Here is a 26259-nt window from a genome sequence, read left to right on the forward strand (position 1 = left end):
CAAAGTGGGTTCTGCACTGACAGCACAGAGCCCGATGTGTGGCTCAAACTCATGAACTGCAACATCATGACCTGAGCCAAAGTCGGACGCTCAACTGACTGAGCCACCCATGTGCCCCAAGATATATTTTTTTGAACCGGTGACATATACATGGCTCAAAAAATCAGATCTATAAAAGGAATTGTCCCTTTCATCCCCATCTCTCATCCCACCTGTTTCCTCACCATACCTTTTGCCTGTAGCCTCAGAGTACATCAAACTTTTGAATCTTTCTACTGATACATTAAGAATTAGTATGTCTATATATTTTTTAAAAATATGCATTTCTTGGGGCACGTAGGTGGCTCAGTCGGTTAAGCATCCAACTCTTGATTTCAGTTCAGGTCATGATCTCATAGTTCGTGAGTTTGAGCCCCGCATCGGGCTCCATGCTGACAGTGCAGAGCTTGCTTGGGTTTTTTTTTCTTTTTTCTTTTCTTCTCTCTCTCTCTCTGCCCCTCCCCTGCTTGCTCTCTATTTCTCCCCCCCAAAATAAACTTTTTTAAAAATTTTTGAAAATATGCATTTCTTTCAGTGGGACTAAGCATCTTTTCATATGTTTAAGGGATGTCTGCATTCCTACTTTGGAACAGTTCATTTTCCTATGTCTTTTTTTTTTTTTTTTTTTAGTGAGTTAATCTTGATTTTTGAAACCAATTCATGAAATGAGTTGAAATATAGATTTCCCAGTTTGTCGTTTGTTTTTTTGACTCTGGGTATAAAAATATTTTTTTACTTTGCCATGAAGAAGTTTGTTTGTTTTTTTTAAATAAAGTCAAATATATAATTTTCCTATTTCCTTTCTGGGTTTTGAGTCTTAATTAGGCCCCAGGGCAGAGATAATTATTTCTATTATACAGAATAGGAAACTGAGACTAAGAAAGATGACACAGCTTGTGGCCAGCAAACCTAGAACGAGAAGTTAGGTTTTGTGCACCAAAATAATTTAAATCTGAAGTGTAAAGGAATTGGGTGTTTTTCACTCTTTCAAATACACAGTTATAAGTTCTATATTATTATAGGCAGTAAAACTCTTAAAAATAAACACTTTGGGGGGATATTTCAATAGAAATAAGGCTTTACTGATGAATAAAGGCCAGGCCACACATAGAATTAAGCTGGGCTCCATTCCTTCCATGACATGATTGTTTTCAGTCCTCCTAGACCTCTACTCCTAACGACATTGTCTCTCTCAAGCTCCTCTGATGGCCTGGGAGTTGTTAGTAAGACTCTTTATAAAGGGTTTTACATCTCTAGAGATAAAGATCTTTAAAAAGTCCTTACCTTTGGTCTGGTCTAAATCGAGTGTCAGTAGGTGGTAATAAAGACTTTGATAATGGATCCATTTCATTTAATTCTAGGGCAAACTGTGTGAAGCCATAATATTGCTCATAGCCTTTTGGCATGGGATCTAAAAGAAAAAGAAATCATTCATTTCCAACTTCCTTTCATTTACATTACATTTTAATTCCTTCACCTTTTTCATCTCAAACCAGCTATTATTGTTTCTCTCTCAGCTCTAAATTCTTCCATTTCTATTAAAATATTCTGGCTAACAAATAGGTGTTGAATGTTCCTCCATAAGTCTTTTTCTCTGTAAGTTTTCTTCTACCTACAAGGATAAGACCTCTTTTATGTGGTCAGATAGGGAATTTATGTAATGCTGTGAAGTTTTTATACTGTGCAAGCTATAAAAATAATTTGTTACAAAAATAAACATGTGAAAAAGAACTCTGGGTCCATGTTTTCCTGACTAACAACACTCTCACTCTGGAGAATCCATTTTTCATTTAAGAAATGTCAAATCCTCCTGGAACTCTGTCTAGTACCTAAAATAGTGTTGAACCCATAGCAAGTGGTCAATGTTATTCTTTTTTCCATTCCTGCCCTTCCTTTTACCAAGTCTTGTCCCTCCATATCTTACACATTTATATTTAAAACTAACTCAGTGGAAGCCGGGAATAGACGTGGGATTATACCGGCAGAAATACTGCCAGCTGGATGTCAAGGGGACCAAATGAAGTAAGGCTGTTGGACCACTGGTATTTTACAGGATGCTTCCATCAAGTTACCCAGCTGCAAACATGTGTTAACCCTCAAGCAAAGGGAAGAATGAGTGGGAAGGTGATTCAGAGATCATCAGGGCTACCACTGCCACCACAGGCCCAGACGACAAGGCCCAGCAGGGGAAGGATGCCTCCACCCTTCAAAGGATGGGGCCACTGCCACAGTTTCAAGCTGCCAGGCTGCCACCACCCAGAGCCTTGGGCCCCTGCAATGTATCACTGCTACATTGGGAGTGACAAAATGTGTCCTCAATGGTCTGTGCTCTTGACACAGCTAAGTTGCCTGTATAACAAACACGGCCCATCCTACCCCTTCCTTGTTAAGTAACAGCACACATCCTAATGATTTAAGTCACTATTAGAATGGTTTTGTTTTATTTTGTTTTGTTTTGATCAGCCCAAAGCATTCTCGTGGTGGTATCTCAAAATGGTGGTTCTATAATATGACCAAGACTTAAAAGATGGACAAACGTCTTAAAAGGTTTGGGGGGACATGTTATGAAGGTTTGGCTTCCCTAGCCCTTTCTCCCCACAGCTGCTCAAGGGCTATTTTTTTTAGAATTACAAGAGACATCAGAGTGGTTAATGGTATTGGGTGAATCCGGGAGACCCCTGACTTTTGTAGAAGCCCCAGGTCACTCTTCTTGTCTACTGACAGTTTCCTCTTTATTCATTCTTACTCTAGAATGACTTCCTGTGCTTCACGAACACTCCTTAGTGCCCAAGATAGGCACAGGCGTGATGTGTGTGGCCTGGAAGATTTCCTCAGAGAGAGTGACCACGGATTAAGTGACCAATGGTTTTGTTCCAGGATTAAGAACCCAGGACCTAGCAGGCCAACTGAGGTGTTGTTGAGAAGCATAAGGATGAGGCTGAGATAATGATTACTGAATGAAAGAAGGGCTGACCGCTCGAATGGAGTTCAAAGCAGGTAGAGGCTAGAGGTACGAGACAGACACTGCTGCCAGCCCGCCTGCGGTTCCTCTGGCCATGTCCCCCACCCCTGGCTCAGAAGTGATTAACCCGAATACTAACTTGCTCTCCAGACACAAGTGGACGAGGAGGAGCCCCCACAGTAGATGCTTTCGTGCCATTTCCCGAAGAGCCGATGCACGGCTTTTCCATTCTTGTCAAATACCGTACCTTCAATCTCACGGGCATTAGTGCTCCAGTATTTTGCCTAGGATTCAAATATAAGTTATTTGTTTAGTACTTTGGGGTCAACTTATTACAGATATTAAGAGGAAAAGCAAAGGAAAGAGAAAAAAACCACAAGAATGATTCTGCATTAAAAAAAATAATAAAATAAAAAAAAGAATGATTCTGCATTGTATATAGTGTGCTGGTTCTGGGTTCTGGCTTTTTAAACAAATCATACTTTTAATTACTTCATAGAAATTAACAGCTAACTCTTTATTTACAGTGTGCAACTGAACAAGCAACATTTGTGAAAGATACGGGTTTTCTCCCTACTTCTGCTACATGCAACGTCAGAAGGAAAGTCTCAGGTCTCACACTTCGGCCAAATAAAGCGGTTGGCCTCTAAGCCCCTCCTCTGGAATAGCCATTCCCTGGATGTCACTGTGGCTCTGACTACTGCAATTTAAGAGAGAAATAACTTGTATTTTTTTTATTTTTCTAGATGGGAACTAGATAGCTTTTTGTAAACCAAGAAGGAGGCTCCTTAACATTGGTCATAATAAAAGCAACCAATTTTCAGTTTCTCCGATTATTTCTCCCCCAAACTAGATTTGTTCATCCAATCCATTGGAACGTTAGGCAAACCTTATTTACACTGTGGAATGGTCCTGGTCTGAGAGAGCAGCTCAGCTCAGCGCAGCCTTGTGGGTTTTACACAGTACCACAAGGTGGCCAGCAGAGGGTGGTCTAACTCCCTAGAGTTGTGTGGTTTTTTTTTTTTTTTTCTTTTTTTAATCTCCCCATTACCTGGCTGCCCCAAAAAAATCTCTAAGAAAGAATGGAAGGCATTACTTCATAAATCAAAACTCCCAGTGCTATTTTCAGCCAAAACAGAATCCATATTTGGAAACCAATAAAGTTGAGTGGCATTTTGGGGCCATATTCTGGTGGTTTGGTTTCCCCCTTCTGTGTCTACGAGGAAGATGGAAGGAAGGACAGAGTACAGCAGCATCACACAGCTGAATCAGAAATGTAAACCTGAGGTCTCTACTCAGGTAATAATGGAGGAAAGTGGCAACAGATACCGTCCAGGCTCTTAAGTGTATTCTGAAGCAGAAGTCTGGTTTTCTATTATAGACATTTGCTGACAAATCCAATGCTGGCAATACAAGGGGATGCCACAGAGGAAGGGCTGTGCTCCATTGGGAAGGGCCACATCTGCTTTCAGATTCTCTTTCAACACCAGAGGTACGTCCAGTGTGCCAATCCCCTCATTTCTTGTAGCCACAGAAATCTATTCTCTGGCCCTAAGTGTGTGAGTACTAAGTAGATGGTAGAAATGGGATTCAAGCACATTTCCTTGGGGAAAGTGCTGAGAACCAGGTGGCCTTCACCTGGCTCAGGGTGCTGAGCTACATGAAGTTTTCAAGGCAGAGTCATTTTTATATTACCTCAAACATTACTAGTCTGATTTATAGGATATAATAAAGACCTCCATCTATCTCTCCATAATATCCCCTACAGGCTACAGGTGGTGCAGAGAGGTCCTGCATGAAATGCCACAATTAGAGCCTAATCTCTTGGCTTCTGATTTTGATCTTAATTAAATGCAAATGTTCCTTTAAGACCATGTTAAGTACATGATAATTTTAAGGGGAAGAGGAATCTAAGGGAATTGAGGCACTTGGAAAGGTAAGCAGACTATTCCACGCTTTTGCCTTTGGCCAATCTGTTCATTTACCCTATGAATGTTCATGAGCCTTTCCAGACATCAGCCTACAGCAGTGAGCAAGATTAGACCAGGCTTTTGCTTCTCCAGAGTCACGGATGGTGAGGCGGGTGTGGGGAACAGAAGATGAAAACACACAAGTAAACCAACAGTGAGCAAGCTAACTATAGATGGGAATAAAAATGTTGAAGAAAATGGGATATGATAGAGACTGACTAACAAGATAGGGCTGATGATGAAGGATCTGTGGAGAAGGGCTCCAAGCAGGAGGAAATGGAGAGACAGAAAGGCCAGTGTGGTCAGAAGGGGAGGAAGGGTTGGTGGAAGCTGAAATTGGAGAGGAATGAGTGTGTTTGTGTGTGTGCGTGTGTGCACATATCCATATACAGGCAGGTATGTGTGCATGTGTGTGTTCATATATGTGCGGCCAGCTGTGTGTGTGCCGGTGTGTGTGTGTGTGTGTGTGTGTGTGCATGCACATGTGTTCGCATTGTGTGTATGTGCCAGTGTGCGTGTGTGTGTGCACGTGTGAACATGGGGGGGTGGGCAGTGCATAGTGCACAGGGCCTTGTGGGCCATTGTCAGGAGCCAGGCTTTTACTCTAGGAAAGACAGAAGTTGTTGGAGGAATTCTGGGATATACAGCATGACTTTTGTTTTTTTCATTCTAGTAAAACATAAATAACAAAATGTACCATTGTGATCATTTGTAAGTGTACAATTCAGTGACACTAAGCACATTGACTATGTTGTGTAACCATCATCATTTTATATTTCTAGAGCTTTTTCATCTTCCCAAACTGAAACCGTGTATCCATGAAACACTAACTGCCATTCCCCAACCCACCAGCCCCGGGCATCACCATTCTACTTTTTGTCTCTATGAATCTGACTGCTCTAGGTACCTCAAAAGTGGAGTCACACAATACCTGTCCTGTGTCTGGCTTATTACACTCAGCATAATGTCTTCAAGCTTCCTCCATAAGGTAGCATGATGAATTACATTGTATAAGAGTCCCTCTGGCTGCTGCAGTGAGGACAGACCACAGGGGAGTAAGAGTGGAAGGAGGGAGGCTCGAAGGGGCCACAACCCTGGTCCAGGTGAGAGGGGTTGGGAGGGGGGAACACCAGGGATCCCCCGGCATTGCTTGCCTGATGGCACAAGGGTGAAGGTGAAAAGTTCCCTGGGATGTCCTGTGCCCGGAGGCCCTGCTCTGCCAAGGCCTTTCTGGCGGTTACCTTTATGAAATTCACTTTGCAGTGGCAGGAGTCATCATTCAGGTTCTTGATGACAATCTCCCCATAGTGCTCAATCCATCTCTGCCCACTTAAGATGTTATGGATGCAAGAGGTCACTTTGTTCCACTCAAAATGATCTCCAAAGCTAAAAAGGAGGAAATGGTGGCATTAACAATTCCCAGAAGAGCCAGCAGCAAATGCAAACAGATATTGCTATTAAAAAAAAAAAAAAAAAAAAGTCACATAATGAATTACTCCTTCCTTCATTTCCAGAACCAACTGGGTGCCTAAGCCATGCTGGGCATTCTGACTTCCACTCCCCCAGGAGTCATCCGTGTCACAGAGGGGAGCAGCAGTCAGAGACGGCCACTCTGGAAGCTGACAGGGACTTCACTGGAAGCTGGTGATGTCCTCAAACAACCCACTCTCTCCTTTGACAGAGGAGAAAACTGAGAGCCAGAGGTGACTTGCCGAAAGTCACCAAACTAGAAAATGGAAGAGGCAATGGGGAAGGTGGGGGCATCTTCCACAATCTGCTCTCTACACACATATGCACATGCATACACACATATATGTATATATGTGCACACGCATACATATGTATATATGTATATGCAAAGACACATATCTATGTTATAGATAAATCTTTCTTTAAAAATTTTTAATGTTTATTTATTTTTGAGAGAGAGACAGAGCGCAAGTGGGGGAGGGGCAGAGAGAGAGGGAGACAGAATCCGAAGCAGGCTCCAGGCTCTGAGCTGTCAGCACAGAGCCTGGTTGCAGGGTTTGAACTCACAAACCACAAGATCATGACATGAGCGAAAGTCAGACGCTTAACCAACTAAGCCACCCAGGCGCCCCTATTTTATATATAAATCTTACACATATCTTAAATCTTTTTACAATGAGAAAGTATTCAGACTTACAGAGTCATATAATAATTACGAGGATAACGATAATAAGACCAAACACTTACATGGCATATACTATTTGCCAAGTACTCTTTAAAGTGCTTTATGTACATTATTCCTTTAATCTTCATAAGCCCTGCAAAGTAGGTGGTTTATTTCTCGTGTTTTATAGATGAGGGAACTAGTGGTCAGAAAGATTAAGTAACCTGCCCAAGGATTTGCAATTAGTAAATGGCAGGGTGAGTACACGAGTCCTATTAGCCCAGTCCCGGAGGCCACACTCACAGCCATTTGGCTTTATAAATGAGTACCAATAATCTCTGTAGGATCAAGTCCATATCTTTCTTTAAAGGAATTCTGACAGTGAGGTAGGACAACAATATTAAGGCAAACCACCATTCTTAATTTTGTTAGAAGTGGAAACGAGTTTTAAAAGAGCTTTTGTTCAATGAGCTTTGGTTTCCAGGTGGCATTTCCGTTTGAAGGAGAGAAAATGTGAGCTTGTCAAAATGAGGTACATTTGAACTTACTGTCGGCCAATGAAAAGGGAAAAAACATATACTCAACACCATGGGGGACAATGGGAGTCCCATTCCTAAAGCTGTATCTTGGCCCTAAATTCTATAAAGTTCCTAAGCACAGAAGAACTTACGCTGGCAGAGTCACGTGGGTGGTGCCAATGGGGACAATTTCCATGGATTTGCCCCAGAATTTGTTTTTCCATCTCACATCTGAAATGAAATACCAATTAGTACATATTTAAAAGGAGAGCCACACAGATCAGAGAATTCTTAGGCTGCATGAATGATCAACCACTATATAGAACCTCTTCATAATAAAATTCATTATTATACAGGATAAGTTTTCATTCAATATATGTACCAATTGAGTATCTGGAACAGAATCGGGGAACTAAAATTATAAGGTAAGTTCCTTCCCTTAGAAGAACTCACAGTATGAAAGGGAGACAAAAGTGAAAACAAGTAATGCCCACAAAGAGAGGCACAGGCTGTAACCGAGTATGTTTAAGAAGAAATGGAACCATAGAAGTAGGAATGACCAACATGGGTGGGGAAAAGCATCAGAAGAGGCCTGTCTGAAGGGGGCACTTAGACTGGGCTCTGAAGAATAAGCAGGAGTTCACTAGGCAGGAAAAAAAGCAATAGAAGGCAGAAGACAGCTTGTTCAAAGGGAGAGAGGTATAAGAGAACATGGCGTGGTTCTGTCCCACAGGTCTTGGATTGTTCAGCGAGACGAGCTGAAAGACAGACTGAGTACAAAAACAATGGGCTCTAGAAGCCAGGCTAAGACATCTGGTGTGTATACGCTGGGGGAAAATAAGATGTTTGGTTAGACAGAAAACTCATGCGATTAGATACAGACTTTGCAGAGGCAATTGGGACCAATACAGAAAATGGACCAGGAGAACAAAAGATGAGAAGCAAGGTGACAGGTTACAAGGTTGCTGTAATTGCTCCAAGGATAAGTGAGGGTGAAGTGACCTAAGGCTGTAGCAGACAGAGTAGAAGGGAATGATCCCAAAACCAGGAAAGAAGTAGGAATAGAACTAGCTGACAAATTAGATGCCGATTGTGACAGACAGGGAGAATTTGTAGATGGTCTCATAGTTTTCTCATTTGCATAAATGGTGGCACCAACTGGAAGACACAAATGGAAAAAGAACAGAGTAAAAACAGAATTTTTAAAAAAAGGAATAGAAAAACAATGGCAGAGAGGGTGATCCCTCTGACTGCTGCATGACAATACACAGACCATAGGGGAGCAAGGTGAAAGGAGGGAGGCTGGTAGGGGGCCGTGGCCATGATGCAGGGGAGTGATAGGGCTGGTAGCAGGCAGCCCTTGGCCACATGATTTCACGTCTGTAAAATATTCCTAATAGGCAAATCCATAGAGATAGAAAGTAGGTAAGGGATTGCCTAAGGATGGAAGAGGATGATGGAAATTAGAAGCTGGGGTGGGGTAGGTACTGGTAGGTAGGTGGGGGTGGTTTCTTTTGGAGTGATGAAACTGTTCTGTCGGTGGGAATGCAAACTGGTGCAGCTGCTCTGGAAAACAGTGTGGAGGTTCCTCAAAAAATTAAAAATAGAACTACCCTACGACCCAGCAATAGCACTACTAGGAATTTACCCAAGGTATACAGGAGTGCTGATGCATAGGGGCACATGAACCCCAATGTTTATAGCAGCACTTTCAACAATAGCTCAATTATGGAAAGAGCCTAAATGTCCATCAACTATGGATGGATACATACAATGGAATACTACTTGGCAATGAGAAAGAATGAAATCCTGCCATTTGCAGCAACACGAATGGAACTGGAGGGATTATGCTAAGTGAAATAAGTCAGAGAAAGACAGATACCATATGCTTTCACTCATATGTGGATCCTGAGAAATTTAACAGAAGACCATGGGGGAAGGGAAAGGTGGATAAAGTTACAAATAGAGAGGGAGGGAGGCAAACCATAAGAGACTCTTAAATACAGAGAACAAACTGAGGGTTGATGAGGGTGGGGGAGAGGGGAAAGCGGGTGATAGGTATTAAGGAGGGCACTTGTTAGGATGAGTACTGGGTGTTGTATGGAAGCCAATTGGACAATAAATATTTAAAAATGTTCTAAAATTGATTGTGATGGTAACTGGACAACTTTGTGAATATACTAAAACTCAGTGAATTATACTTTTTAATAGGGGAATTGTATGACATACAAATTTTATCTCAATAAAGTTGTTACCATAAAAAGATAATTGGCTGTTTAAAGCAAAAACAGTAATGTTGTATTGTGGGGTTTATAATGTACGTAAATAAAATGTTATGTTCACAGTAGCACAGAGGTCACAGGTTAGGAGAAGGGAAATGGAGGTATACTTTTGTAAGTTTATTACACTATATGTGAAGTGGCATATTACTGGAAGATAGACTATATTAAAGATACATAATATAAACCCTAAAGTAACAACTAAAACAATGAAACAGAGGTTTTAGCTAATAAGCCAACAAAGGAGGTATGATGGAATCATAGAAAGTACTCAGTCCCAAAGAAGGCAGAGAAAGAAAACAAGGTGAACAAAGAACAGATGCAACAAACAGAAAACAGATAATAGGAGGCCACATTTAAACCCAACTTCATCAATAATCATAATAAGTGTAACTGGTTTAAACAACCTGATTAAAAGGCAGAGAAATGTCAGATTGGATTAAAAAGCAAGAGGGGCACGTGGGTGGCTCAGTTGGTTCAGCGTCTGACACTTGATCTGGGGTCAGGTCATGATCTCACAGGTTTGTGAGGTCAAGCCCCACATTGGGCTCTGTGTTGATAGCATGGAGGCTACTTAGGGGATTCTCTCTCTCTCTCTCTCTCTCTCTCTCTCTCTCTCTCTGCCCTTCCCCTGCTCTCTCTCTCTCTCTCAAAATAAATAAATAAACTAAAAAAAAAAAAAAAAAAGGCAAGATTTGGGAGTCATGAGCCTATGGGAATAGGTGGGATTGCCCAGGAAAAGGCTGATGAGAAAGGAGAATGGAGGCTGAAGAGAATACTGTTGTGTAAGGTAAGGGGCACACAGAAACTACTTGGGAGAAAATCCTTCCCATCACATAATACATCACATCATCATCATCATAATATGCTTCCGTGGTCAGTGACTCTAAGCAATTAGGAAGTTAGAGATCTTATAAGGATTCTTCCCAGAGGATTTCAGTGAAAGTTAGAGAAGTTTCTAATCAAGCTTCAATTCTAAACTTTACTGGCAAAGATTCCGAAAGGGAACTACGGTACTTGCAACCTAAAGCAATATTGTCTCCAGAGAGAGGAACTGAGTGGCTGGGGATTGGGGTGGAGGGAGGGGATTATTATTATTATTATTTTTTGTAAAATATTCTTTTATATCTTTTTTTTTTTAATTTTTTTTTTCAACGTTTATTTTATTTTTGGGGGGACAGAGAGAGACAGAGCATGAACGGGGGAGGGGCAGAGAGAGAGGGAGACACAGAATCAGAAGCAGGCTCCAGGCTCTGAGCCATCAGCCCAGAGCCCGACACGGGGCTCGAACTCACGGACCGCGAGATCGTGACCTGGCTGAAGTCGGACGCTTAACCGACTGCGCCACCCAGGCGCCCCAATATATCTTTTAACTTTTATAGAGTTTTTTGAAAAGGCAATGTGGTAACTCAGGTGTTATCACTGTGAGCAGAGAAAAATGCTTTAAAAACTGATGTGTGCTCATTGTTTGAAAATCATTGTTTGAAAACCCAGGATGTTCAAATTTTCCTCCTAAAGTACACTCTGCCTTTTGAATAAATATATAACTTAACAAAATTAATTAATCCATTTAGGAAATATTTTCAGTCTTATTTATTCTTCAGAACAACCCACCCTCCTCCCAAATCCAAAATATAAACTGAATATGGGGACAACAACCCCCCAACTAAAAAAAAGTCAGCAATATAAAATGTGATGTTTAGGGGTGCCTGGGTGGCTCAGTCAGTTAAGCATCCGACTTTAGCTCAGGTCATGATCTCATAGTCTGTGAGTTTGAGCCCCGTGTTAGGCTCTGTGCTGACAGTTCAGAGCCTGGAGCCTGCTTCCGATTCTGTGTCTCCCTCTCTCCCTGTCTCTCCCCTGCTCATGCTCTGTCTCTCTCTGTCTCAAAAATAAATAAAAATATTAAAAAAAATTTTTTAATAATAAAATGTGATGTTTAGAAAAAAAATTAAATTTTTCAAAAGCAAAAAGAACCCTGTTGTCTAGACTCTGATAAATGCCTGTAAGTATTTAGTGTCTCTTGAAATACACAAGGCATTTCAAGTGGCTGTGGAATTAGAGAAAAAAGTTACAGGAATAAAATGGTGGTGGCCTAGACATAGATGGAAATTTTTTTTTTTTTAAGGGAACAACTTAAATTATCCTCCTGAATCCTTAATTATGAAGTAGACAAACATCAGTAACTGTTCAGAGATGAAGGCATGAACACCAAGTGGTGTAAATCCATCCGACAAAGCCCACGTCCAGGGCATACTTTTGATCTTAACAAGCACTTGCCATAGTTCCTGATTAAAACAAATCTATAACATTACAAAAAATGATGGAGGCCAAATATATTAGCACATTACCTTGCCAGAAAACAAAATTTCCAGACTCAGCGTGACATGCAGAGATAGGTGGATGGTGGCTGACCTAATGGAAGTAAAATCCAGAAAACAAAAAATTAATTGACTTTCACGTCTCATAAAATCCATTCCTTCACCCTTGGCCTTGAGATGTAACAGTGTGCAGTGTCAAAGCAAAGTTTAGTTTTCCTTCAACAAGTCTGTCCTCAAGAGGGCGCTCCTGATACACTCAGCCCTGATTTGCTCAAATTCCTCAGGCCTAAGAAGAAATCAGGTGATGGAAGCGTCTGGAAGCTCTGGGAAAAACAGCCAAAGAGGCAAATGTTGAGGATAAAGAGATGTTTTGGAAAGTGTGAAGCAAAAGCAAGGGCATGCAAGGGCACCTGTTCATAAACCATATAATCTGACACTGGCTACCAATGTCAAAAATCTCTATTAGCTGTTGTGAAAGTACCTGCAAATGTCTTAATTAAGATGTCAGATAATAGATATTTTAGAATGCTGCTTCTGAGCCACACTAAAATGCTCCAGCTCAGATTTTGCTCCTTTTAAAGCTCTGTATCACAAAGCCCAGCCTCTTTCCAAGTCACCTAAAAGACTGATTGATCCAAGATAATTTTTTAAAAGAATAATGTTTCTATAAAAGAAAGAGCCAGGGCACCTGGGTGGCTCAGTCGGTTAGGCATCTGACTTTGGCCCAGGTCATGAACTCACAGTTCGTGAGTTCGAGGCCTGCATCAGGCTCTGCGCTGACAACTCAGAGCCTGGGGCCTGCTTCAGATTCTGTGTCTCCTTCTCTCTCTGCCCGTCCCCTGCTCTGACTCCGTCTCTCAAAAAATAAAACAAAGTGTTAAAAAAAAATTTTTTTTAAAGAGCCAAACAATCATTGAAGAAATGTTAGCCAACTGCTAAGATACACATTTTATTCATTTTCTGTCAAGATAAAAATATCTTCAGTGAATAATGTAATTTTGTTCTAGGAAAGAGAATCCCCTGGAATAGAGACTATGGCACATCCCCCTGTGTTCTGTCACTGGGGTCATTATTTCTGTTTTATTCACTAATGAAGAAGCTAAAGGAAACATGGCTCCTGAGTTAGATTTCCTTGTTATCTTAGTAACTCCAGGCATGTGAGTGGCGAATGTACGGTTACTAGGATTCAGTACCAGTGAAACCAGAGTTATGCCGACAACAATGTTTCAAAATTTCTGTGACTTAGCTGGTTCTCAGTGAAGTATCTTATACTTAGAGCATCTAGCCTAATACCTTCACGTCACACATGAGGAGACCAAACCCAGAGAAACTAAGTAACATTTCCCAAACACATTGAGAGGGAAGAGAGAGAGGTAAAAGGCAGCAGTTTTGGTGCGTATCAGTGGTTTCCAGCGAGGAGGTGACTCCTCTTACCTTGCTCTGGACCCTCAGCTGTAACAAGGAACATGATATGAAAACCACTCATAGGTGCCACTCTGCTGGGTGAGGAACTCAGGGAGAGAGCCGTGCCACATACACATTTAACTGATGGCATTTCAACTGTGCCAGCTTGACCCGATTTCAACAGGGCAGGTATCTTTCAGGTCTCAGTGACCATAAATCCTAGTTCTGATACAAGGTGGGAGATGCAAATTTGCTGTCCCTTGGATGGTTTTAGTTACCACAGACCTCTTAAGAATGTAGCCCCTCTCCAAACAGACACAAGCAAAGACGCTCAACAACACTCATCATCAGGGAAATACAAATCAAAACCACAATGAGATACCATCTCATATCGGTCAGAGTAGCTAAAATCAATAACTCAGGAAACAACAGATGTTGGCGAGGATGTGGAGAAAGGGGAACCTTCTTGCACTGCTGGTGGGAATGCAAACTGGTACATCTGCTCCGGAAAAGAGAGTGGAGGTTCCTCAAAAGATTAAAAATAGAACTACCCTATGACCCAGCAATTGCACTACTAGGAATTTATCCAAAGGATACAAAAATGCTGGTTTGAAGGGGCACATGCACCCCAATGTTTATAGCAGCATTATCAATAATAGCCAAAGTATGGAAAGAGCCCAAATGTCCCTCAATGGATGAATGGATAAAGAAGGTGTAGTTATATATATACAATGGAGTACAAGTCGGTATGAAAATGAATGAAATCTTGCCATTTGCAACAATGATAGAACTGGAAGGTATTATGCTAAATGAAGTAAGTCAGTCAGAGAAAGCTATCCCATGATTTTACCCGTTTGTGGAATTTGAGAGACTTAACAGATGATCATAGGGGAAGGGAAGGAAAAATAAGATAAAAATGGAGATGGAGGCAAACCATAAGAGACTCTTAAATACAGAGAACAAACAAAGTTGATGGGGATGAGGGCACTTGTTGGGATGACCACTGGGTTTTATATGTAAGTAATGAATAAAAAAAATGTAGCCTCGCTCTGTGCCTATGGGATTTTTCAGGTCAATTTTTACTTCCAGCATGCTTTAGAAGCCTAACTCCTAAAATGCTCTGCTGGCCTTCATTGTCTTCCTTTTTATTTTTTAATATAATTATTTTTTTAATGTTTATTTATTTTTGAGAGAGAGAGAGAGAGAGAGCATGAGCAGGGGAGGGGCAGAGAGAGAGGGAGACACAGAATCCGAAGCAGGCTCCAGACTCTGAGCTATCAGTGTAGAGCCCGACTCCGGGCTTGAACCCACAAGCCTTGAGATTACGACCTGAGTCGAAGTTAGATGCTTAACTAACTGAGCCACCCAGGTGCCCCATTGTCTTCTTTTTTAATTGAACTCCTTTGGAGATACTTTTTATCACAAAATGTTGCAAACCCATCCCTCTTTTCTCCCCACTGCCTCCGCACCCCTGCCGACCCCACACCCACTCCGGACTATCAATGAAAGCAGTGGAGTTAATTTTTAAACCTTGGGATCATATAAAACTAAATGAGGCAAGACAACACCCACACCCTACTTCTCCCCTCCCTTCCCCCTGTAGCAGGTGAGGAGCTATGGAATGTTCCCCCTCCCCCATAACGTAGGCATATTTTAAAGTAAATTATTAAAAGGCGATCGTATTTATTCCCGCAGAAACAATGTAGTAAAAAATGTAGGATTCACAGTCTTGATCAAGAATTTGGCATTTTGTAGGTGGGGCCAAATGTAAACATTAAAGCAAAATACAGTATATACAAACTATAAACCTCTTGTGTAATAATTTTAAATCCCATAAAACAGGGATAAATACACTGTCCACATGAATTACAAAAGAAGCCCTATCAGTCCATAAAGCATATATATGTCCCATAAAAAGGCAACCTCGACCTTTTAAAACTATTATGTCAGATACATGAATCAGTGCTTCGCAGAATGACTTTACATGGGTTCAAAGGATGTTTCCTGAATGAGTAAATCTCAACATTCACAGTATCAATGATTTTGCTTTTTTTTTTTTTTTTTTTTTTTTTCTGGCTTAAAAAGGCCTTTGGGAGTGATTTATTTGGTGCACATTTCTTTTAAGAAGTTTACAAAGCTTCTCAGGAAAATGAAATTGGTGTCTTCGTTTTCTTCAATATATTTCCTCACAACAGGTATTTATTCATGAAACATTTCTGGAACATCTGCCATGTGCTACACTAAGTGTCAGGGAACAAGGGAGCACTTTTGGGGTTCCACAGATATAGGTCCTAACCAGGCAACATCATCTACTGGCCGAATGGCCTTGAGCACGTTTTTAAACATCTTGGGCCTGAGTGACCTCATCTGTAAAATAGGGCTAATGCCAGGGACTTTGCAAACAAAAAGAAGACACAATTAACATGTCAGGATCATCCACTGGTATGAAGTGGGCGGAGACTACATTTTAACCATTTTTCATGAGTAGTATTTCCACTTAGTTATCATGGTAACCTTGTGTCTTCATTCGCCTTATTTTATAAATTAGGAAACAAAGGGCCCATCCAATGCTACACAGTTACTAAGTGACAAGGGGTGGTGCTTTACACCAAGGTCTTCTGATTCCAAATCCAGTGCTCTTTGCTTTATGTCCTAGCTGCCTCTCTATGGCTGTTCTCAAGGCTGAGCTCTGGTCACTTCCCAAAGCCTCCGCACACCATTAAGTTCCCATCTCGAGGATATTTAGACAAAGAATCTTTGGAGTCTGACCTTCTATTCTGAGTCTCATTTATTTCTTCGTAAAAGGAGGTCTGAGGATCCCTCTGACTTCAAAATGCTCTAAATCTAACATCTATTCCCAATGTCTTCTTCAAATCCCAGCATCAGTGGATGTCAGCCAAATGGAAAAAGATTACACCAAGGCTTAGACTAACTCAAAGGGCCCATCGAAAGGGGGTAACTCAAGGTTCGTAATTTAATCTTTGTTGATGGCAATCTTTCTAAAATCCACTGGAGTAGAGAATGATGGGCACAATCTAACCTTAGTATGGGATTTGGTTGAGTTTCTATTCCTGTTATATCTTAACCCAGATGTAACCCAGAAAGGCATTGGATTTTGAGTCTGAGTCTGAACTGACCCAGCCCTGAAGCAGACACTGTCCTGTCTGTCAGGCTACTGGATAAATCCAGTTTAAAGGGGTTCTTATCATCCCTCTCCACCATCCCAATCAAATAAGAGCACTTTCTAATTGGTAAAGATTCTCAAACATTCAGGAAATTAGTATATATGGTTTTTATTGTGCAGGTATTTATATGGATCTTTCTTTCCACAAGCCCAAAACCAGTGAGTTCCCCTAATGGTTGAAAATTCTTATAATTTATCTGTATATCTCAAGACTTACCTAATCATTAATCATTTCTGATTAGAACCTAACCATTTTTTATTTATGTTTTGAATGTACTTTATAGAAGAGGCAAGTGGTATGGGGAGAGGCAGATGGGGAAAGAGTATATTTCAATATTTGTGTATTTTTGTAAGTATATCTTTTTTAAATTTAGAAAAATACCCCTTAGATACATCACTTCTGCAGCTGTCCAGAGACCTAATTTTTCAGTCTTCCTAGCTCCTGACTCGCCTCCTATCTTGAAGGTCAGCTTGTGAAAAAGAGGACAAGTGCTAGGTAAGAAATCATGCAGAGAGGGACCAAGTGGCCATTCTTCCCACAGCATTCGTCATTTACTAATCAGTAAAAAGAAAGAAAAAAAAAAGAAAAAGCATATGATATGTCAGGCACTGTCCTTGTCACTGGGGATACAATGAGAAATAAAAGAAACAAAAACCTTCATGATTGCAAGATAGATAATAAAGAAATGAGTACATAATTTTTCAGTTGTGCCATGCGTTAAGAAGAAAGCAAGGCGTGAGGATGGGGGGATGGTAAGCGGGAGTGCTATTCCAGACATGGTGGTAGGGGCAGGACTCTACACTAGAAGTGTCTGGGGCTAAGAGAAATAAGGAAGTTAAGCACGTGGAAAACTGGGATAAGTGCATCCCAGACAGCACGGGCACTACTCAGGACTGGCAAACACTCCGTATGTTTGAAGAGGGGCAAAAAGTGCCTGGAGCTGAATGAGCAGAGGTGGGACAGGCATGCTCTCTGGAGCTAGCATCTTGGTGGGGCTTTGTGGGGCCATGGCCAGGAGTTTGGATTTCATTCCAAGTGACAAGGGAAATCACTGGAGGTTTTAGAGCAGGTGTTACTTGCATTTTGAAGCAATCGCTCTGGCTGCTGGGTGAGGAATTGGCTATGGAAACAAGAGACCAGTGAATGAGTCTATCACAACAATCCCAGTCACTGATTGCCTTTGCTTGGGCTTGGAGGCTAGCCCCAGTGGGGGAGGCAGTGAAAATGGCTGGCTTTGGAAGGAAGGCTTCTGAAGGAAGACCCCAGGATTTGCTGATAAATAGGATATGGATTCTAAGAAAAAGCTATTAAGGTTGATGCCAAGGCTGCTGGCCTGATCTTTGGGAGAATGCAACTGCCAATTATTTTCTCTTCCCGCATGTTCAGAGTTAATCACCTGGTTTGACAAGCACATGGCTTCTTGCCAAAACAGAAACAAAAACACGTGAAGCGAGGACATGACCCAGACGTGAAAAGCACCGGTTTACTTGCCTTGTATTCCATTTATTGCTAGTTTTATTTGAACAGCCTGAATTTCCTTTCTGATAATGTCTTTAAATAAGATGCCACTTTAATCAGTAGTAACTAACTCTGCCTACTAGTAGGTCAAAGAACCACTGAGGGGTGACGGGCAGGGAGAGAAGTGATAGGAGTGGTATTTATAAGTCTGTCCAAGAATGTATGTTCAGGGTTCTCTTGATGAGTAACCAAAAAGCAAGAAGGGCTGAGGCTGGAGATCAAAGGAAAAAAGACTTCATTTGAATCTCTTACATTTTAGTAACCTTCAGTAACTCCATTCAGCTTTTCTGTCATGAACTCTCAACAGTACATGGCTGGAGGAGGAGGGTCCGGGAGGTGGGATAAATGGTAAAAATGACTCGAACAGTGATCGGACAGCTGAAGTTCCAGGTAATCAGGGATAGCCACTTTTAGGTAATAGCTTAACTGCATGTCCTTTAGATACCAAACCTCTCCCAAAGGTATAAAAAGAGAAGCAAAGTTAACTGAAACAAGTTTTCTGACCTGTCCAGTCCCTGATGAAGCCCTGAGCCAGCTTGCTAGCCCTTTGCCAGGCAGCAGGGGAACTGAGTAAGGAAGAACCTACCAGCAGGATGCTTAGTCCCTGAGGAGAAAAAGGGGGAATTCAAAAGGACTTCAGAAAAAGGAAGTCATTTTTGAATTCCCCTTTTTCTGAGCTTATTTAGACAACCGAGGCTGAATCACATTTCTTGGCACAAAGCAAACTCCTCCCCAGAGAAGGTAGAACTGCCAGGGGTTAGAACACAAGACAGGAATGTTTATGACTTACTCCTGAATGTTGCTCATTCACAAAGGCCACTCCCCAGACCACAGTGGGAGCTGGGAACAAAGTCCTATGTGGGTTTGGAGGATGAAAGGTGTAAGTGACAATGGCAGGCAAAGTCCCAGAGTCTGATCGGCGCACATAATGCTCTATTCCCATTGGTAGCCAATGGCCTTGGCAGCTCTGAGTAACTACACTTACAAGAGACTCCAAGAAAGGTGAGGCAGGGAGGCCACCGGAATGGAAACATTCCAACATTTCTGGTGCAGGGCACTGGGAGATGCTAATGTTCCAGGCCTCCGTCTTCTTGCCTAGAATTGATCCTCACCTCATCTGCCACACAGCGGGTACTTTGAAGATCAAATAAGATCCTGCACAAGTCCGAAAAGCATAAAGCACTCCGCAAACCTAACAGTTCCTTTTTCTGAGGAAAATGTGAACAGCAAATGCTTTCTCTGGTTTCTGACCCCATGAGTCATTTTCATATTGCATTTGGGGGTTGCTTAGGTGAGAAACAATACAGAGGAGCAAGCTGTGATGCAGCCAAACTCTGTGAAGTAGCAATTACTTCAAATTCTTTGGCCACTGACTGCGTCGAACATCCACACCCCCAACCAAACCACAAAGCAACAACATCCAAAGGCTTCTGGAAAAGGACAGACACTGCTTTTCAAATCTAGAAAACTCAGTGGAAGAGCTGAGTTACCCTAGTTTCCTTCCAGGTCCTTCACTTGGATACATGGTTTCTATCAAGGTCCTTGTTAGAATAAACTTCCACCCTAAAATACTCATTTGGAGGTCCTACCCAGTTTATTAATCATTCGGTAAACTCTACTCACTGTGGAGAGGTGTAATAAAGCAAAGAAGGCCCCAAACTCTGAAAGCTGACGTATTATCACACATATAGAATGCATGACGGTAGAGTCACGCTGTCTCCATAAAGGGAGACTGTCTCCTAGGCCGGAAGCAGAAAGGGCCATCCTGGCAGGTGCCGGCATGAGACACAACAAACACCCTGGCACGCTCTTTAGATGTGTTAAATTAGGTCTTCTTGCACAACGGGTCAGCTGGTCATCATAAATAAGGGTGAGAGGGGGCGTGCAGGAGGCTGAACTGAAGAGTCTCCTGGGGGCCCGGAAAAGGAGACCTGGACAAAACCCTTTCCACTCCTGGGGCAACGGGCAGCAGAGCACATCAAATTCCACAGCCACCTCCCCTTCTTATTGTACACTTACCTGGTGATTAAATTCCAGGTTCCCAAGTGATCTGTTTATGGCGAAAGTATGCTGGGTCATGCGACCAAGGCCCTCTGGTCCCCGTAATAGGTCTATTTTTTTTATAGTAAATGCATAGAACAGCACTCTTGTTTATATATCAGTTTCCTAAAGGATTAGCTAGAGTGAGTCTGTGCCTGAAAGACTCATCCATTCTTGGGTATCTGAGGCCATAGGCTAAATTCCAGACGGGTGAAGTGGCTCCATCATGAGCAGGACTGCTGGTGCTACCATAGGGACGTCAGCTGTGAGGACTCCCGGCCGCCTCGTGGCTGACTTTCTGTCAGAGACTCGCCAGTGACAGGATGCCCTCTTCAAACCACTTGAATTAGTGGAATAGATACAGTATACCTTATTTACTATTCTTGACACTGCATATTAGAAAGCACTTTAAAAGTTGCCTCTAAATATGAGAGCAATAACCACGTGCTGAACGTTTACCGTCTTCAGTGCAAGTATTTTATATCTCAGTGTATTATTTCACTAGAGCCTCACTGCGACCTAGGAGTCGCAGCTAAGCACAATCATTCCTATTTTATAAAGACACTACTGAGGCTCAGAAAGTTTAAGTAGCTCGTACAAGGCCACACACAGAGCATGTGGTGGGGTTAGGGTTGGAAAGCGGGTCTACGTTACATCGAGCACACCTTCTGCTACTAACAATGACTAGATCTCTTTCTTGCTTATTTCTTTGGGATCCATTTCACGGAACCAAAGACTAAGTTATGTAATGCTCTTTCTGTCTTTGTGCCCATGTGCCCAGGAGCTCTGCTTTCTCTCTCCATGGCACCACTGGAGGTACACAAGCAGATCCGGAATTTGGCCCTGCCCTGTCAGGGGCTCATGGGATTGAAGCTCAGCTTTACACCAGCTCACGTTACTAACTCTTTCCTTATACCACTCATCCTGTCCTGATTGTCTGCTGTAGTCCGGGCTATTTTTGGCCTTTATTTTTTCGCATGAACGCATATAATGCCATGGTAACCAAATTATATTTTCATTTATTCTCATTCCATTTTAGCATTAGTATTTAAATAACCCAGTTGAATCTGAATCTAATTATCTTATCCTTTTAACTACTGATTTAACCCCCCGCATCCCCAATATCAGTGTTTAATTTCCTGTTTTAGCTTCTAACTGGCAATCTACTAAAAATGTGCTTTGGGATTATTGTATATTCATTCTCCTTTGGGTTTCAGAGAACACTGCTTGTAATTTCTAGTTGAGACAAGCACCATACTCTTAAGTCTGTCAGCTATACCAGCTTTCCTTTCCTACCCCCCAAATGCAAATCCACTGATAAAGGGGGCAGCAAGACAACAGGAAGGAAAGCAATATTCTAGCAAAAATCCACCCATTTTTCCTCAGTTTTCTAAGAACTGGGAGGAGAGAAACGTAGCGAAGCAACTGTGTTTCATGTTCCTGGGCTAACATTTAGGGACATACAGAGGGCAGACGTGTCCAGTCGCTGTCATAAGCAGGGGTGAGAGGATTTTTTATTTTCTGTATCAATGCATCCTATCTTAGCGAAATAATTCCATATTGACAGATCCTTGAGAGGTTCCCAATATTCCGTTATTACCAACTACGCTGTCATAATAATGACAGCAGACACTCATCTAAGGCTTTATACTCCATGTATCAGACACCGTTCCGAGTGCATTGTAGAGAATATCTCATTTAACTGTCACAAAGCCGTCTGAGGTCTGCACCACTGTTACTATTTCCACTTTAAGGAGGAAACTGAAGCTAAGTAATTTGCGCTGGGTTACAAACAAACCTGTTGAGAGCTAGAGCTGAGATTTGAACCTAGGCCAGCACCAGAGACCCTGCTCTTTGTTTCTAAAAATTATTACCTGCTAATGCTTAGGTGGGCAAGTCTCATGGAACCTCAAGGAACTCAGGCTACATAAGTATAAAGTATGTCCATCCATTAGAGGAAGACCGACACTGACCCCAGCCCCCAGCCCACTGCAGTCTCCCCACACCTGGAACAAGGCTGGATATGTGTGACATGCTCGGGAAAGATTCAGTGATTAAATAAATACATGAATGAATGGTTCCTCTTAAATGGAATCAAGAATAATGCCGTTATTTGATGCTATCCATTCTGATGGGGGCATTCATCCTCTAGAAGGACAATGTCAATGAGTAAGGGGGCATCTTACTTTAAACCTTAAATCACAGTTTGAAAAGTTGCCTCACTGTGACTTTACACAAAGGGTGCTGTTGATGCCTATGGTCAAAGGCTCGCTCAGCATTGCTAGTACCTTCATGTGCCTGGGGGCAACTAGGTTTCAGGTGAAGGGAAATCGTTCCTTCTCTTTATGTGTAAAAGCACTGTAATTATCTAAGTTGCTTAAAGCCAGCGAAAAGTGGACAATTATATTTCAAAAGCAGATGTAATAGAAAGCGTAAGCGACTCCTCTAGCACCAGTGGACGAAAAGGGTGTACATAACAAACAGAAAGGGTACATATCCACCTGCTCTGAGAAAAACCGGAAGCCTTTGTCCTCGCGGATACACTCATAGGTTTCTCCAAGAACAGGATTGAAGGGCTTGCTCCCAGCTCGGAAATAGCTAGATGCATATGCTGATACAGCAAAGGCTGCCACGTACACCTGAGGAGAAGGAAGAAAGAACTTTATTATTTCTTGGTCTCCAAGAAATCGTTTTACAAACACATGAAGAAAATAAAACCTTTATTTCTCTCTTTATGGTTTGTTTTGGAAAGCCAACAATTTGTCTCTGGTTTAGAGACCACCAAACTAACTTTGGCTTAAAGTTGCAGGTTTAAATAATGTCCATCTTGGCCTAGAGACCAGTGAACCAAACATTTTCAAACTGTCCATCTGTTCTGATGCCTAAAAAGAGGCTGTCAAGAGGATGATATTTATCAAGGGATCTACCCTGTTTTTGAGCTGTTAAGTTCAGTACCTCTAAACCTGACGAAATCTGAGAATCCTGATTTTCAGGAAGGAGAAAGAAGAAGAGCATAAAAAAAGCCAAACTTCCCCAAATCCAGGAACAAGCAACCCCTCCTAATTTGATACTGTAGAAACCTACAAACTCATTTTGACAAAAGAAAATCTGTGATAGTAATTCCCTGTCTGGGTAACAAGTCCCAGGACAGGGCACAGTGCCTTTAAAAGTGCCTTGCTTTCTGGGAGGAAAAATGAAAAATCAAAAGATAAAGGAAGGAAAAAACTATAGGTAAACATGAAATAAGCACTCACTGTGAGGCTGTCACCATCAAGTTCTCCTTTTGGGGCACCAAGGAGATGCGTTATTCTTTTTGCCTTTTTTGGCGAGGGGTGGGGTGCAGAAATTGAACCTAGTTAACAATCTCAATGTCTCCTCTTCCCAGCACATTTCATGAGGTTTCTTATATTGTGTGTTGGGGGGGGGGGGGAGGAAGCTGAGTGTCTTTCACTAGTCATATAACTTTTCTTAAGCCTTCTGCAATAGGACCCACCTTAACCACTCACACTAAGAATACTGCAGAGCATCTGGTTAGCTTATAAAAACTCGGTTCAGGAGGCTCAATTCTGTCTTTGTTCTCAAAGTCCGGGTATCTGCTCTTCTCTTTGCTTCCCCATATGTGTTCTACTGGCTGAAGAAAGTTCACACTGCCTCTCTGGAATGTTGGATCGACCCTGAATCACCTTCACAATTTAAAATGTAACAACATTTATGACAGAACCTGGTGTCATCCATAATGCTGGGTCGGGGGAGAAGTGAGGGAGGGAACAGGCACAATGAAGCATACTCCTTTGAGGCAACATGAGAGAGAATCTATTCAGGGGCATGAGCTGACCTGCAGGGCAGTAAACAACCCAGGGACAGGGTTGCTGCACAATGCCTTCCTGCACTTTCCCTTCCAGATGCATTGTACTTGAATGCAAAGCCTTCCCTCAAACTCCTTCTCAAGGTCAATTCCACCAATCAATCAGCTGACATCCTAAGGGGCTCTCAATCACCACAAGAATGAAACACCTTGAAGAATATTTTCATCTTCAAAGCCAATCTTTTCTTTAAAGAAAAGAGCTGTCCACGAATGTTGACTTTTCACACTTGCTTTAGAAGCTACTTGCCTCCCTTTGTTCAGCAGAAATTCTCTGGGAAAGGGTAACAAAGAAGATAAAACACACACACACACACACACACACACACACACACACACACAGACACACAGCTTGTTTTTTTCTCTCTTGCTCTTATTATCATTAGGATCAAGAAAGTCTTTTTGATGGAGAAGTCCCTGGAGACTGTGGACCTACAGTGGGATGTCTCTTTCATCCATAGTTAGATTTCCCCTTCATCTTCAAATCACTAAAATAATGAAGTTTTAATGAGGGTCAAAACTAGGGACTGCTTAGAATTTAGAAAAGAATGGTGTCCTCCATCAGTGAGAGGATGACTTAGGGTTAGGTCCATGAAGCCCAGGGGGTGTGCAGACTCCGATATGGCCCATCAGTAAATGCCCAGGACAGAGACTCTGCATTTGGGGGAAGACACTGAAGTCCCAGCCTCCCATCCAAACAATGACCTTACTGTGGAGCAGGTAACATATGAGGGAGCAAAAAAGAGGGAAGAATACTCATTTTCAAAGAACAAATTCAGCTCGTCACAGAAAGGGCTGATTTGGCCATCATCTTATAACCATGGTCCCCTTACCTCCACCCCATAAGACAGGAGGAGGATGAGAAACACCACTAAGTGTTTCGAGGCTCTAAGTAGAGCTTTAAAAAAAAAAACAAAACAAAAGCTTACTCTACAGAATACAAGTGGGGGTGGAACAATAATCTTTCTTACGTAAAAACCTCGAACGTTATTTTTCAAAAATCTAGTTGCTAGTGGGACAACTCCCAAAATAAAAACATTCTCAAGGGAAATTTACCCTGGAAAAGAAAAACAGCACAAGAAATTAAATTCTGTCCACCCGGGATAGTAAAAATAAACACACAGACAGCCCTCAAGACAATGTTTTACAGCCAGGCATAACAGAACCCATCACTTGGAAGGTTCTGGAGAAAAAGGAAGCGTAAAACCACAGAGCAGAACTACCCACAGGCACCAACTGTCACAGAGAAGCTCCCCCACATGGCAAATCCTATCGAGGTGACCGAAAATAACCAGGCACAGGGGAACTAGATGTTGGTGAGAAATGAACCCATTTCAAGGATAATCCAAACGAAAACCAGAGGAGCCGGGGAGCTCTGACCCTGCCCGTCTTAGCTTTGCCGGGCCCCCCGCGAGGGGCCGGCTGACTCCGGAGCAGGGGCCAGACAGCACAGCCGGAAGAGTGACTCCTCACCATCCTTTCCAAGGCGCTGGGGACTTGTGCGGCCTTGTCCAGAAGCTCGCTGTACTCCAGCTCCTCGCAGAGCCGCTGCAGGGTGTTCAGCGGCTCGTTCAGCTCCACCGGCATGGCCACCTTGGACAGGTCCTTCCCTATGTTGTTCCTCAGGATGTTCCACAGGCTGATGTTACTGGCGTTGGGACACGGAGCTGGCAAGCAACTTCTTCTTTTGGACTTTGCGTCCCCACCGCTTTCAAGCATAGGCCCTGAAAGGGACATCAGCCTCACTGTCTCTAGAAGACTTTTCATTTTATTATTTAGGTAAAATCAAACAAACTAACAAACAAAAAAAAAACGAAACCGTGAATAAAACCCGACCCGACAAGCACTCAAGTTTACTATTAATCTCAGTTATCTGGAATATGACCGAATGTCAGAAAATAAAAAGAATTCTGCACGGCTAAATGAAGTACCCAAAATTACACGCACTAAAACTCACGGAGTTTATTCGCAAGGGAAGTCTTCAAGTTCCTGCTCAGACGTTAGTGACTCACCGCTTATATACACTT

At 42.2% G+C, this 26259-nt stretch overlaps 1 protein-coding gene across 5 annotated transcripts in view; it reads right to left on the minus strand.

Annotated features, from left to right (window-relative positions):
• OSBPL3 (oxysterol binding protein like 3) overlaps nucleotides 1-26259 on the minus strand; it is a 175394-nt gene that overhangs the window by 5390 nt on the left and 143745 nt on the right. For all 5 annotated transcript variants that reach the window (XM_030308116.2, XM_030308114.1, XM_030308115.2 and 2 more), the window contains 7 exons: nucleotides 25706-25956; nucleotides 22872-23009; nucleotides 12254-12317; nucleotides 7776-7854; nucleotides 6213-6357; nucleotides 3141-3285; nucleotides 1324-1450 (listed from right to left, as the gene is read on the minus strand). In XM_030308116.2, coding sequence (XP_030163976.1) covers nucleotides 1324-1450; nucleotides 3141-3285; nucleotides 6213-6357; nucleotides 7776-7854; nucleotides 12254-12317; nucleotides 22872-23009; nucleotides 25706-25956 — 949 coding nt within the window. The remainder of the gene's footprint in view (nucleotides 1-1323; nucleotides 1451-3140; nucleotides 3286-6212; nucleotides 6358-7775; nucleotides 7855-12253; nucleotides 12318-22871; nucleotides 23010-25705; nucleotides 25957-26259) is intronic.

This window comes from Lynx canadensis, chromosome A2 (assembly GCF_007474595.2).
Source record: "Lynx canadensis isolate LIC74 chromosome A2, mLynCan4.pri.v2, whole genome shotgun sequence".
Taxonomy (NCBI): domain Eukaryota; kingdom Metazoa; phylum Chordata; class Mammalia; order Carnivora; family Felidae; genus Lynx; species Lynx canadensis.